Raw genomic sequence first — 14805 nt, 5'->3', positions numbered from 1 at the left:
ATTGTTGCACAAGTGGATACAGACTTTTTTTTTAACCACTTGTCTACTGGCCCCTTTTTACCCCCTTCATGCCCAGGCCAATTTTTAGCTTTCAGCGCTGTCACACTTTGAATGATAATTGCTCACTTATGCAACCCTGTACCCAAACTAAATTGTTATTTTTTTTAGACAGATAGAGCTTTCTTTTGGTGGTATTTAATTACCGCTGGGTTTTTTATTTTTTGCTGAACAAAAAAAAAAGACAGCAAATTTTGAAAAATAAATAAAAAAGTTTCTTAGTTTGTTATAAAATTTGGTAAATAATTTTTTTTTCGCCTTCACTGATGTGCGCTGATGAGGCTGCACTGATGGACACCAACAGGCATCACTGATGGGCACTGAAAAGCAGTACTGATGGGGTTGCACTGATGATCAGTGCCCTGATCATTGTAGATGTCCTGCGTGAATTGCCCCTTACCGTCTGTCTCCCCTCTCCTCAGGCGCCTTTGGCATAAGGAGTGGACTGCCGATAACCACTCAAATCCTGTTTAGACTATGATCAGCTGTGCTTGGACACAGCTAATAACATGATAAAGGGCCCCTATGACTGGCACTTTACCCCGCTCCCCGAAGGACACAGAGATCACAGAGTGCTCCCAATGCTCGCGGGGAGGAAGGGTTCTGGGAGGACATCAATAGATACCCTCCCGGGAATGTCTGACCATGCTGTAGCAGTCATTCGTCTATAGCACGGTCGGGGCAGTTAAGATGATACAGGCATACCCCACTTTTAAGTACACAATGGGGTTTATTTACTAAAGCCGGAAAGTACAAAATCAGGCTCACTGCTGCATAGAAACCAATGAGTGTCCAGGTTTTATTACCAAAGCTTAATTGAACAATCTGGGGTTAGAAGCTCATTGGTTTCTATGCAGAAGTGAGCCTGATTTTGCACCTTCCAGCTTTAGTAAATAAACCCCATTGCGTACTTAAAAGTAGGGTATGCCTGTCTATGCTATTTTAGCACATTCATGGGGAATTGTGATTTAAATGTATACTGGATGTGTGCACCCAATATTAATATATTGCATTGATATTTACACTATAGCCGAGACACATTTTATACGTTTTGAGCGCTTGTTTGTTTTTTGGATTGATGGTCATATATTGAAAAAATGTTCCTTATATAACCACTGGTATATGCTTTTTCTCCGAAAGTGAAGTTACCCTTTACATTTCACTCTCCACAGAGGTGGATTGCTTCTAAGTGCTGTCCTATTTCTATCCATCATTGTTCCATACATTTTAAATGCTGCAGCAAAAAGGGTTAACATTAGACATCCGTGTGCGGTTATCCTGAGCACAGAAAGGTACGTTCCTGTAACCCGACTCGGGAGTAAACAGTATCATGTGTTACAGCTCTGCAATGTGATACCCCATTACATTCTGTTCCAATACCCCGAGATTAATGGCGGTGCAACATTAGCTCTTGCAAAACAAAACAAAAATCATTATATGCTGTTATGCAGTGTTAAAAATGTATGAGCTATCAGTGCACAATTAAAAACACAGAAAAATAACATGACAATGAAAGGGAGAAAAACAAGTTTGGGTTATCGAGCCTGCAACACGGCATTTCATTTACAGATACATTGACAGCTGCTCTGAACATGGAGATAAACACGAAATGTAACTCCCAATTGTAACATTTACAAATGCTGATAACCAAGTTGATGTGTGAAATTTGCAGTGTTTCTCTGTGAACAGATAAGTGCACGTTAAAAAGTGGTCGTAAACCCTTTTTTGTGACTTTTACCTATAAGTAAGCCTAGAATAAGGCTTACCGATAGGTAGTGGAAATAACTCCTAAACGTCTTTAGGAGATATTTCACTTGTAGTCTGCCGATGTTGTCATCAGCGCATGCGCTGTGAAGAAACGGACCACTGTGCAGCTTCTTCCCCCCAGCGTGTCCCGTGACTGACGGCTCCCGCGGGAGTGATGTCACGTGGCTCCGGCCAGTCACAGAGCCGGAGTCCACGGCCCCGGAAGGAAGAGGGGCAAAGATGGACGCATCTTCACAGGAGACAGCGCGGGCTTCATTTGCAGGTGTCACATAATGGGCTAGTATGCAATGCATACTAGCCTATTATGTTTTTATTTTGCAGGCTTTGCAGGGAGAAAAAGAGGAAGTAAAACCCATCAGAGTTTACTTCCTCTTTAGGCCTCATGCACACGAGACGCAGTTAAACGCGCGTTCAGATGCAGTTGGACAGTTTTTTCAACTGCTCCTGAACTCATTCAATGTTATCCTATGTGTCCATGCACACAGTCTCGTTTTTTTCCGTTTTTATGCAGTTGCGTTTAATCTCGTTTTTCCAGAAGCAAAAAAATGCGTTCAGAAGCAAAAATTTCCACGTTTCAGACGCAAAACGCGGCAAAACGCGGTAAAACGCGGCAAAACGCTGCTACCGCGTTTAGCCGCGTTTGCGTTTATATGCGTTTTTAAAGGTGACCTTTTTTTTTACATTAAAAATCTCAAAAATGATTGCAAATGATGAAAAACCATTAGAAAAATATTTTAAACAATTGCAATTGCAAGTGGACAATCCACAACTTGTGGCAAGTGACATGGCAGGTGGCAAGTGATGTGGCAAGTGGACAATCCACAACTTGTGGCAAGTGACGTGGCAGGTGAAGTGGCAAGTGACGTGGAAAGTGGACAATCCACAACTTGTGGCAGGTGACGTGGCAAGTGACCTGGCAGGTGATGCGGCAAGTGACCTGGCAGGTGACGTGGCAAGTGGAAAATCAACAACTTGTGGCAGGTGACTGGCATGTGACGTGGCAAGTGGACAATCCATAACTTGTGGCAGGTGACGTGGCAAGTGGACAATCCACTTGTGGCAGGGGACGTGGCAAGTGACATGGCAAGTGGACAATCCACTTGTGGCAGGGGATGTGGCAAGTGACGTGGCGAGTGGACAATCCACAACTTGTGTCAGGTGACGTGGCAAGTGGACAATCCACAACTTGTGGCAGGTGATGTGGCAAGTGATGTGGCAAGTGGACAATCCACTTGTGGCAGGTGATGTGGCAGGGGATGTGGCAAGTGACGTGGCGAGTGGACAATCCACAACTTGTGTCAGGTGACGTGGCAAGTGGACAATCCACAACTTGTGGCAGGTGATGTGGCAAGTGATGTGGCAAGTGGACAATCCACTTGTGGCAGGTGATGTGGCAGGGGACGTGGCAAGGGACGTGGCAAGTGGACAATCCACAACTTGTGGCAGGTGATGTGGCAGGTGACGTGGAAAGTGATGTGGCAAGTGGACAATCCACAACTTGTGGCAGGTGATGTGGCTGGTGACGTGGCAAGTGGACAATCCACATCTTGTGGCAGGTGACGTGGCAGGTGACGTGGAAAGTGGTGTGGCAAGTGGACAATCCACAACTTGTGGCAGGTGACGTGGCAGGTGATGTGGCAAGTGATGTGGCAGGTGATGTGACAAGTGGACAATCCACATCTTGTGGCAAGTGACGTGGCAGCTGACGTGGCAAGTGACGTGGCAAGTGGACAATCCAAAACTTGTGGCAGGTGACGTGGCAAGTGACGTGGCAGGTGACGTGGCAAGTGACGTGGCAAGTGGACAATCCACATCTCGTGGCAAGTGACGTGGCAGGTGATGTGGCAAGTGACGTGGCAAGTGGACAATCCACAACTTGTGGCAGGTGATGTGGCAAGTGATGTGGCAGGTGATGTGACAAGTGGACAATCCACATCTTGTGGCAAGTGACGTGGCAGCTGACGTGGCAAGTGATGTGGCAAGTGGACAATCCAAAACTTGTGGCAGGTGACGTGGCAAGTGATGTGGCAGGTGACGTGGCAAGTGACGTGGCAAGTGACGTGGCAAGTGACGTGGCAAGTGGACAATCCACATCTCGTGGCAAGTGACGTGGCAGGTGATGTGGCAAGTGACGTGGCAAGTGGACAATCCACAACTTGTGGCAGGTGACGTGGCAGGTGATGTGGCAAGTGATGATGCAGGTGATGTGACAAGTGGACAATCCACATCTCGTGGCAAGTGACGTGGCAGCTGACGTGGCAAGTGACGTGGCAAGTGGACAATCCAAAACTTGTGGCAGGTGACGTGGCAAGTGACGTGGCAGGTGACGTGGCAAGTGACGTGGCAAGTGGACAATCCACATCTCGTGGCAAGTGACGTGGCAGGTGATGTGGCAAGTGGACAATCCACAACTTGTGGCAGGTGACGTGGCAGGTGATGTGGCAAGTGATGTGGCAGGTGATGTGACAAGTGGACAATCCACATCTTGTGGCAAGTGACGTGGCAGCTGACGTGGCAAGTGACTCGGCAAGTGGACAATCCAAAACTTGTGGCAGGTGACGTGGCAAGTGACGTGGCAGGGGACGTGGCAAGTGACGTGGCAAGTGGACAATCCACAGCTTGTGGCAAGTGACATGGCAGGTGGCAAGTGATGTGGCAAGTGGACAATCCACAACTTGTGACAGGTGACGTGGCAGGTGATGTGGCAAGTGGACAATCCCCAACTTGTGGCAAGTGACGTGGCAAGTGACGTGGCAAGTGGACAATCCGAAACTTGTGGCAAGTGACGTGGCAGGTGATGTGGCAAGTCACGTGGCAAGTGGACAATCCACAACTTGTGGCAGATGACGTGGCAGTTGGACAATCCACAACTTGTGGCAGATGACATGGCAAGTGACGTGGCAGGTGATGTGGCAAGTCACGTGGCAAGTGGACAATCCACAACTTGTGGCAGGTGCCGTGGCAAGTGACACGCTAAATACAAGTACACTGCAGCTCTCACAGCTGCTGCTACTCACTCTGGTCTCACAAAATTGCTGAAATAGTTAATTTTTGAGCTGGGGAGGGTCTATGATGTTAGCTTAACTAAACGCTTCTAGACGCAAACGCGGTAAAACGCCGCTAAATCGCGGTAAAAATCGCGGCAAAACGCGCGTTTCTAAACGCCGGTTTCAACATGTGTCCAGCAGCGTTTGCATCTGCGTCTCGTGTGCATGAAGCCTTAAACTATAACTAAAGGCAAACTTTTTTATTTTTTTTTATTTTTTTTAGTTTTGGATGAGAACGCTTGTAAGTTTTTATTGCTGTCTATGGCCCCATTACATTGGCCCTTATCATTCAGAGTGAAAAGTGGAAGAAAATCCCCAATTTTGGGTTTTCACCAGAACAGGAATAGAGGGGAAATCTCCAACATCAGTTCTGGAGGAATTTCTTCTCACTTTTTTATTTTGGATATGGGACAGGAAATGAGACAAAATGAAAAACAAAACAAACAAAAAAAAAAAAACACCTTATAAGGCCTCATGCACACTGGACGTTTTTGGCTTCGGCATTTTTTTTCTGCAGCCAGTAAACTCCCCAGCATGTTATACCATGTGTCCATGCACACATAGGATGTTGTCAGCATTTTTTGGCAAGGATGGAACTAGTGAGTATAAAGAAGAGTTTTTCAGTTGTAAAACTGATACGACTCTGGAAAAAACAAAACAATGAAAAACGTGGCTATTCGCCGTTTATGAGCGTTTTGGAGCCATAAGCTTTTGTAGGAGTATAGTTTTGCTAAAAAAAAACAATGAAACATGATAAAAAAAAAAAAGGCTGAAAAATGCTACTGCAAAAACTCATTCTACAGCTACAGCTTTCAACAGCTAACACTACTGGCATCCAGTGAGCATGAGGAATAAGGATTTTAACCCTCGGTTACTCTAGATCAAATGAACCCTAGATTAACCTGTGCATTGCAAGCCAGCTCTGCTGATCAATATTGTGTGTTGAGCTTTCTTGTGCAACTTGCTGTGTCTTCTACGTCTGATTCCAGTTACCGATCTTGGCATATTCTTGACTATCCTTACCCGCTTGTTGCCCCGATCTTTGGCTACTCCTGCCTATCCTTTGTTGTCGCTGTCTGCTGCTTCCACTCTACCTCTCTGTAGTCTACTGTGAGCTGAGGCGCCCTAGGGGGTCGCGACCTGGAGCTAGACTGCAGCTAAATCCATCCCCACCACTAGGAGCTTCTGGTGAACACCCTCTGGCTCTTAGACTCCACACCCTGGGAAATCTCATGCTCCAGCTCCCAGTGTCATCCGTGTAGGTACTACAGAGTACCTGCTCTCCTGTATATCCTAGAGCTCCATCCGCAACAGTCAGCCGTACAGTCCACTACCCTGCGGTGCACTCCAGACCCCAACGGGGTGCATCTGTCACCTGGGCTCAGGTGACTGGACACAAGGTGAGTCAGCCAATCAGAGAAGAGAGGGCAGGGCAAGACCGGGGCTTCGTGTCTGAATGGATACATGGAGCTTTGACTCGGCTTGGGTGCCCCCTGTAGCAATAAGACAAGTATTTGGCGCAAATCAAAGATATTAGGTTCCCACTTGAAAAAAAGGAGTCTATAAGGTTACATATGGTGAGTGCAGGGAATGCACTACTTTGTCCAGACCAAAAAAAGGAGGGAATAAATGTTCTTTAGTTCATGGAGAGGGGGAGGGGAAAAAGGGATGGGGAGGGGGGGGATGGATCCGCATGCAGGGCTGCCACCTTAAAAGAGCTGAAACTTGAGCTCCTGGATTGCTGTAGATAAAGGAGAAAAAGGAGAGAAAGGGGCGCCTCTGGGTGCAGATTTTTTTAAAAGGTTTTATTTTTCAGTGTAAAAAACATAAAATTTTGCACTCACATTTAGTAGGCAAAAAGTAAGCATTAAACACCAGGGGTCATCTGGTATATCTGATTTGTCGGACGACCGCGCTCTTTCATCAGGCAGAATCAGTCTGATTCTGCCTGATGAAAGAGCGCGGTCGTCCGACAATCTCGACCCGCACGCTCAAGAAACGCGTCGCATACCCGCTGACGTCACAGCCCCGCGCCCTGGTCGTCTCTGCCTCCCAAGCCTCGTTTTGAAGACCGCACATCTCGTGTCCACCACAAGCCGGCTGCTTCATACAAAACACCTGCAGTGGACAGCATGTGAGAGGAACAGGAACAACGCGATGAGATGACAGATGTGGACCGGACCACTGGCTGACGTCCCAAAAATCAGATATACCAGATGACCCCTGGTGTTTAATGCTTACTTTTTGCCTACTAAATGTGAGTGCAAAATTTTATGTTTTTTACACTGAAAAATAAAACCTTTTAAAAAAATCTGCACCCAGAGGCGCCCCTTTCTCTCCTTTTTCTCCTTTATCTACAGCCCCCTGTAGCAAGCTGCTGGCTAAGGGGCACTCAAAGGAGGGAGGGGCTAGGAGCAGCAAAGAGGGACCAGAGAAGAGGAGGAGCGGGACTGCTTTGTGCAAAACCAACTACACAGAGGAGGTAAGTCATAAATTGTCATAAAAATAAAAAAAGAAACGAGCCTTTACAATCACATTAATATTACTTGTTACACCTATATTTAGGGTGCCAAGTGGACCTCATCACCCCTACAATAGATCCCTCTCTGAGACCATGAGGGGGTTTCTACTACCTTGTAGCAGCTATTGTATTTAAATCAACTTACAGAAATCTGGAAATTGTCTGCTATCACGGCATGTGTAATTGTAGTACTTAAAGCGGTGTTCCATTCATAAAAAAATTAAAAGCCAGCAGCTACACATACTGCAGCTGCTGGATTTTAACAATAGGACACTTACCTCTCCTGGAGTCCAGCGATGTCAGCACAGCAGCTGTTTACATCAGCTGTCGGTTGCTGCCGCCATTGCAAGTAAGGGTGCCCAGCAGTTCACGCCGGGAACCCTACTGTGCATGTACGAGGCCTTGCTCCTCTCTCCTACTGGCCCGGCGACAGGAAGAGGAGCAGGGATCCGCGCGGTGATGTCACGGGCCGCGGCCCGGATCCAGGAAGTGGGAACAGGATACTTGTCAAAGACAGGTATCCTGTCCCCCCTCCCCCTCGAAAGGTGCCAATTGTGGAACCGGAGGGGTAGAGGGGACAAATGAGTGGAAGTTCCACTTTAACCACTTCCCACCCAGCCTATTGTCATTTGATGGTTGGGCAGGAAATTCGTTGCTCCGGGTGGACATCATTTGATGCTGCGGCGCGATCTGTCACTGGATGCGTCCATCAGAGACAGTCGATGACTGATCAGTGTACCAGCACGATGCCTGTACCAAGTGATCACGGTGACCAATCACAGCAGATAACAAGACAATTATAAACAATGAATGACTTCCTTTCATGCCCTCCATTGTGTACAATTGTGTTGCCAGCGATTGGTCACCGTGATCACATGATATAGACAGGTTCAATCACAGCCCATCTGTACCATGCAATTAGCTGTAGCCAATCACAAGACACACTGAATGAAAAAGTTCTCAATTTGTAAAAATGGTTGCTTATATCAATGAAATTCACTGGTATAAGCAATCAATGTGTAAAAAAAAACTCCTGATCACTTCCCCAGAGTAGTATAGTGTTACTATGGTAACACTGTATTGCTCTGGTTAAAACAAAAACAAAAAAATTATACTGGTGACAGCATGTAAAGAAATAAAAAACAAGTGAAGATTATTTTTATTCTTATTTCTTAATTTTCCCAAAAATTGTGACAAAAAAATTACAACGTCAAAAAACTTACCATGCCTCTTACTAAATACCATGGACTGTCTACTTTCCAGAGAGGAGTCATTTTTTTGCACTGCCCTGGTGTTTTCAGGCCTCAAGAAATTAGATCTTCAGTACATAAGGATTGAGCAATTTTCAGATCTATACCACAGATTGTGGACTCTCTAACTTTCCTACAGTCTAAATAATAAACACTGGATTTTGGTTCTTTTCACCAAAGAAATGTAGTAGAATACACTTTAGCCTAAATTTACAAAGAAAGATTATTTGCAAAATTGTATAACAGAAACAAAGAAAAACATTTTTTTTTTTATTGTGTTTTTTTATTTAGCACCATTACATTACCACCAAAAGAAAGCTCTATTTGTGTGAAAGAAATTATAAAAAATGTAAAATGGGTAGTGTTGCACGTGACCACGCAATTGTTATGCAAAGTGCGACAAAGCCGATTGTGTAAAATTGGCATGGGCAGGAAAGGGGTGAAAGTGCCCAGTATTGAAGTGGTTAAAGTGTATGTAAACCACAAAGTAATATTCAATAAATGTGTGTGTGGTTAATGATATATTTTTAAAAAAAATGTATTTATTCTACCTGTTTAAAAGCCCTGATGATCCTGCCAGTTCCCCTGGATCCCTGCTCCAAATGGACTACAGTAAGCACATGCTTACTAAGAAGCTAAGAACCACTGTGCTGCTGTGGTCACTTTGCGTTCCTGTGATGACTGTCCGGAGTTACAGGATGGTGTGCTGACACACAGCTTGCCTGCACCTGCCATGGCCAGTTATGTGGCCATACCCCCTCCCAGCTCCTATTCATTTGGTAAGGGGTCGGGTGTGGCTTACATTACACAGTGGGTGGAATTATTGTCCAGCAGGTGGAATGTGATTATATCACACAATGTGGGGCGGAGTTACCCATTTGTGTGCTCTACATTGTGGAGCCAGCTTCAGTTTACATGGCGGGGCTCCAACTGGGAGCTGCTGTCAAAATCAAAGCTGGTTCTGGAATGCAGCACACACAGATTGGGGGGGGTTGCTTCTCTGCTATGTGTAATGTTAGCCTGCGCCCCAACCCGCCCCTAAACAGAGAGGTCCCCTACTACAGTTAAGAGGAATGGGTGAGACTGACCTCACATGCCAGCCACAATAGAGGAATAAAATACATTTTTTAACCACTTGCCCACCGAAAGATTTATCCCCCTTCATGACCAGGCCATTTTATGTGATACGGCACTGCGTTACTTTAACTGACAATTGCGTGGTCATTTGGCGTTGCACCCAAACAAAATGTATGTGCTTATTTTCCCACAAATAGAGCTTTCTTTTGGTGGTATTCGATAATCTCTGCAGTTTTTATTTTTTGCGCTATAAACAAAAAAAAAAGAAAGACTGACAATTTAGAAAAAAAAACTACTATTTTTTTTTACTTTCTGCTATAAAACATATCCAATAAAAAAATGGAAAAAAAAATCTTCATCAATTTAGGCCAATATGTATTCTGCTACATATTTTGAAAATAATAAGCGTATATTGATTGGTTTGCACAGATGTTAAAGCGTCTACAAACTATGGGATGTTTTTAAAAAAAATTTTTTACTAGTGATGGCGACGATCAGCAATTTATAGTGGGACTGCCATATTGCAGCGGACAGTCAGGAAACTAAGTGACACTTTTTGGGGACCAGTGACACCAATACAGTGATCAGTGCTAAGAAAATACACTGTCACTGTACTAATGACACTGGCTTGGAAGATGTTAACATCAGGGGCGCTCAAAGGGTTAATTCTGTTCCTAACCAGCGTTTTCTTACAGTGTGGGGGGTGCTTTTACTAGGGGAAGGCATTATTCCATGTTCTTGCTTTGCAGGAACCCAGGATCAATGCCTTAACTATTGACAGAACAGCGATCTGTCTTGTTTACATAGGCAGACCGCCATTCCGATTCTCTACCCAATGACTGGCGGGTGCCAGCGGACATCGAGTCCATGGTACCCACAAATAAGCTCACGCTGTGTCTAATCACAATCGCTGTGCACCGGCGGCACGTATGCACATCCCAGACCCGAAAATGATCCGGTGCACAGAGGCCGCCCTGCCGCAGTATATGTGCAGTTGTAAAGTGGTTAAATAAAGAAGTGTTCAGACATATAATTTTATATGCTGTGATATAATTCCCCTTTGAAGAGGTGTGCTTACAAATACTTTAATGAAACACAAATGCAGTGATAACCACACTTGTGGTCCACTGACACTTCCTCCAGCTCTTTAACCCTCCAATCTCAGTACAGACAAAACAGCAGGAAATAGTTTGCAGGATCCTGGCATTGCACCCGTCATCCACTGATTGCTGTGCAGGCTTATTCACAAAAAATAACAAATACACATTCTACTAATATATGTGCATTTAAGTTGAATCTTGGAATCTGTCAGGATTTTAGTGCGGTTTGCCTGCTTCCTTTTCTTCTGTCACTAGGACAGGAAACAAAGAAAATTTCTCCAATGAGGATACTCAGAAAACACATTTATTAGAAGAGTGAGAAAGGGTTTGAACCTCTGTACAATAGAAGTTCATCAGGTTGTTGAAGAAATCACATTTGCTCGGTTAATGTCACTTAATTTCACTACATTACTAGTATTTTTGTTTAAACTAAAGTTAAAGCGGAGTTCCACACAAAAATTTAACTTCCGCTTTTCGGAACCCCCCCCCCCCCCTTCGGTGTCACATTTGGCACCTTTCAGGGGGGACAGGGGAGCAGATACCTGTCTAATACAGTTTGGGGCATAGATACCCATGCCACTCGTTATCTACGTCACTCCCCCCCCCCCCGCTGTCTTCTGGGAGACACACAGGTCCCAGGAGACAGCAGGGACCAATGGGGACGCGCAGCACCAGTCACGCATGCGCAGTAGGGAACCAGGAAGTGAAGCCGCAAAGGTTTCACTTTTCCGATTCCCTTACAGAAGATGGCGGCGTCAGCACCCGAGAGCCGAGGGACATATCGGTTTTGAGTGCAGACATCGCAAAAAAATGCTGGAAGTCCGCTTTAACGCGTATTTTCAGATTATTCATATTTTGAATCTGATATTTTATATAATATGTATCCAAAGCACTGATGAAGGTGACACTATAATTGCCCTAAAACATGGTAGAAATTTATTCTCACAAGTAAATAAAATATCTGTGATGAAGATCAATTCGTTTGCCTTTTTAAAATTAAATTGATTCTACAGTCTCGCTTTTTGTTTAAAAATAACAAACATGTTACACTCACCTGGTTTTGCACAAAGCAGCTCCGATCCTCTTCTTCTCGGGTCCCTCACTGGTGCTCCTGGCCCCTCCCCCCGAGTGCCCCCATAGCAAGCAGTTAGCTATGAGGGCACCGAGCTAAGCCACTGCTCTGTGTGTCCATTCAGACACGGACCGGAGGCTCAGTCCCACCCCATATCTCTACATTTTGGCTCACTGGCTTTTATTGACAGCAGTGGAAGCCACTGGCACCTACTCTTGTGCCTCAGCCAAACAGGAGGGAGAGTCCCGGACAGCTGAGTCTCTTGTGCAACATCGCTGGATCGAAATGTGGCTCAGGTAAGTATTAGGGGAGCTGCTGCATACAGGATTTTTATCTTAATGCATTGAATGCATTAAATTAAAAAACCTTCTGCTTTTAGAACCACTTTAAGGTCTGCCACCTCTATATAGATTATATTATCTGCTGGTAAATGATTTTGCTTCCGTGTCTGTCCCTGTTGGCAAGATTTGCTTACTTTCTACTGTCCTAACAGGAAAATCTCCCCAACATAAACAGTGGCGGGCCAGGAAGCCTGTACAAAGTAATGACAGGCTGACAGCGACCTCAAGTTGCTTGCATCTGTTCCTAACTGCAGGGCAGGGATTCTATGTGTGATTACTTCAAAACACCGGTGGACAGCTGATGTTGCTCTAAGCGCTTTGTACAGGCTTCCTGGCCATGGCTGTCCACTCTACAATTGGGCACCCAGCCACAGTTTGCTGCAAGAGACCACAGTAATGTAAAGACTAGGGGCAAGCCTCCAACCCACTGATTATGGCCCATGGAGAGAGCAGATCATTCTATAATGATGGACAACGTGATGAACGCTGAGAGCATGACTTCCATTAATTCTCTGAATAAGGACAATAAGGCTTCCCTTCAGGAGTGGCTGGAAAGGTGTAATATTAATCTTGTACAGGTTAATGGTCAGAGGGATTATGGAAACGGAGTTGGAGAAACCCCTCCATTTGGGACAGAAATATTTATCATCAATATTCCTCAAGAAACATATAAAGATACATTATTTCCACCTTTTCAGACTGCTGGAACATTGTACGAATTTGTCTCAGACTGTTGTAGGCTGTTGCTAGCCAGTCTGAGGTGGGGTGGGATCACTGTTTATATGTTTGTCTCTTCCTCACTGTGTGCCTCCTAGGTGTAAATTCCCATTGTTGAGTGAGTTAATTGAGTCACCTATGGTTTCTGTCTGTTGGCTAATTTGGCTAACTCTTGGAGGATCCTACATGATGCTAGTAGGGTGTCGGTCCTCGGACCAATCCTGAACGTCTTGAGGGAGGGTGGACATAGGCCTTCTGGCTTGGTTCGCCCTCTCTTTGGGGGGTCTTCCTTCGGGGGAGCCCCTATACCCTAGTACCTAGGTGGGTCTGTTTCGGTAGACCTTTCGGAGAAAGGTGGTCGCCCGGCTTCGGCTGGATGGGCCATATATTTGGTACCTTAGTCCCAGTCTGGAGCCTAACGCCCCAGGGTATCAGGGTTAGGTCCTTCCTAGTGGAGGACAGGAGACACCCGTTGCACATTTTTGTGTGTCACTCTTGATGTGTGTCCACTTTTTTTGCCACCGGGTGGAAGTTTTTTTGGGTGTGTTTTGCACGCCATAGGCTTTTATAAAAAAAAAAAAATTGGGAGGATCCTACATGATGGGATTAGCCTTGTATCAACTCTACTTCGTTATATAACCATTGTGTGATGTTTTGGGTAAATATTTGGTTTTATTGTTCATGTGGTGACTGACCTACTTTTCAAGTGTATAAAAACCTGTATTTCTGTTTAATAAACAGTCACTTCTTTGGTTCTTATTCGAACATCGTATCTGTGTATGATGCTTGGGATAATAGGGCTGGTATTAGTTCTCGGCCTGCTGAAAAGGATTGGAAGGCAGGAGGCACTGTTTGGCGGAAGCACCCAGGCTGGGTGCCAGGCGTTCCGTCACAGTTGCTGTATTGTATGTTAAGACTTGGGATGAACACATGTCTGATCCAATGGGTTTTGTTTGGCAGGAATGTTGAGTGTGGATTTTGTTGCTTTGAGTACAGTAGTGTGGGATGTTGGTGCACATGATCCAGAAAGACTTGACCTACCTTGCTGCTATGCTGTATGACTCAGGATGAATACAAGTCTGATCCAGTGGGTTTGGCTTGGCATGAATGTTGAGTGCAGATTTTGCTGTTTTTTTGCCTTGTTTGGGAGCAGTGGTGTGGGATGTTGGAGCACACGGTCCAGAAATATTGGAGTTTTCATCTGCTGTTCCGTCCCTATGAAAGAAAAACAATCCTTCAGACCCACCACCATTCTGATGTGAGTTTTCATCATATAACTATTACAAAAGGACTCAAAACAAAGGAAATAAAAGCATTTTCACATGGGGGGCATATTGTAGTTCTTATGAGGAAATGTACACATAATCTATATTTACAAAAAAAAGTTGCTTTTCTGAAACTGCAAAATAATGTATGGGCAGTTAGAGCTGGACTCCAGGCAGATACTTTTTGTTTTTACATAAAGTTTTGATTGAAAACTAGAGGTCGACCGATATATCGGCCGATATTTGCAGTTTTTTAATTAATCGGCATCGGCCGATTGTGCTGATAAAAAGGCCGATTTAGAACAGTGGGACTTGGAAATGACTTCTGTAATAGAAGTCAGTGTAAGTTGCCTGAGTCGTCATAGAAACGACTTTCCCCCTCTCTGGGCAGTCTGCCAAGAAAAGAACAAAAAGATACAATGTTTACACTTCAATGAATGAAATCATCTCAGTGTGTAGAAGTTCTCAGTTTAACCATTTAAAGACTAAGGCCCCTTTCACACATGCGGATGGTATGTCCGTATTTCATCCATCCGTTTGCGGATGAAATACGGGCCATACATTCATCCCTATGGGATAGCGGGTGTCTGC

At 45.0% G+C, this 14805-nt stretch overlaps 1 protein-coding gene across 1 annotated transcript in view; it reads right to left on the bottom strand.

Moving 5' to 3' along the window:
* Positions 1–14805, bottom strand: part of SRBD1 (S1 RNA binding domain 1) — a 306724-nt gene that overhangs the window by 30200 nt on the left and 261719 nt on the right. Inside the window, 1 exon segment of the mRNA XM_077485079.1 lies at positions 13991–14164. Within this exon segment, the coding sequence (XP_077341205.1) occupies positions 13991–14164 (174 nt within the window).

The sequence above is a fragment of the Lithobates pipiens genome, unplaced genomic scaffold (genome assembly GCF_037356315.1).
Source record: "Lithobates pipiens isolate NorthernLeopardFrog02 unplaced genomic scaffold, aLitPip1_a1.2 Scaffold_18, whole genome shotgun sequence".
Taxonomy (NCBI): domain Eukaryota; kingdom Metazoa; phylum Chordata; class Amphibia; order Anura; family Ranidae; genus Lithobates; species Lithobates pipiens.
The sequence above is the reverse complement of the archived record's forward strand: the minus strand, read 5'-3'. Positions and strand labels throughout refer to the sequence as shown.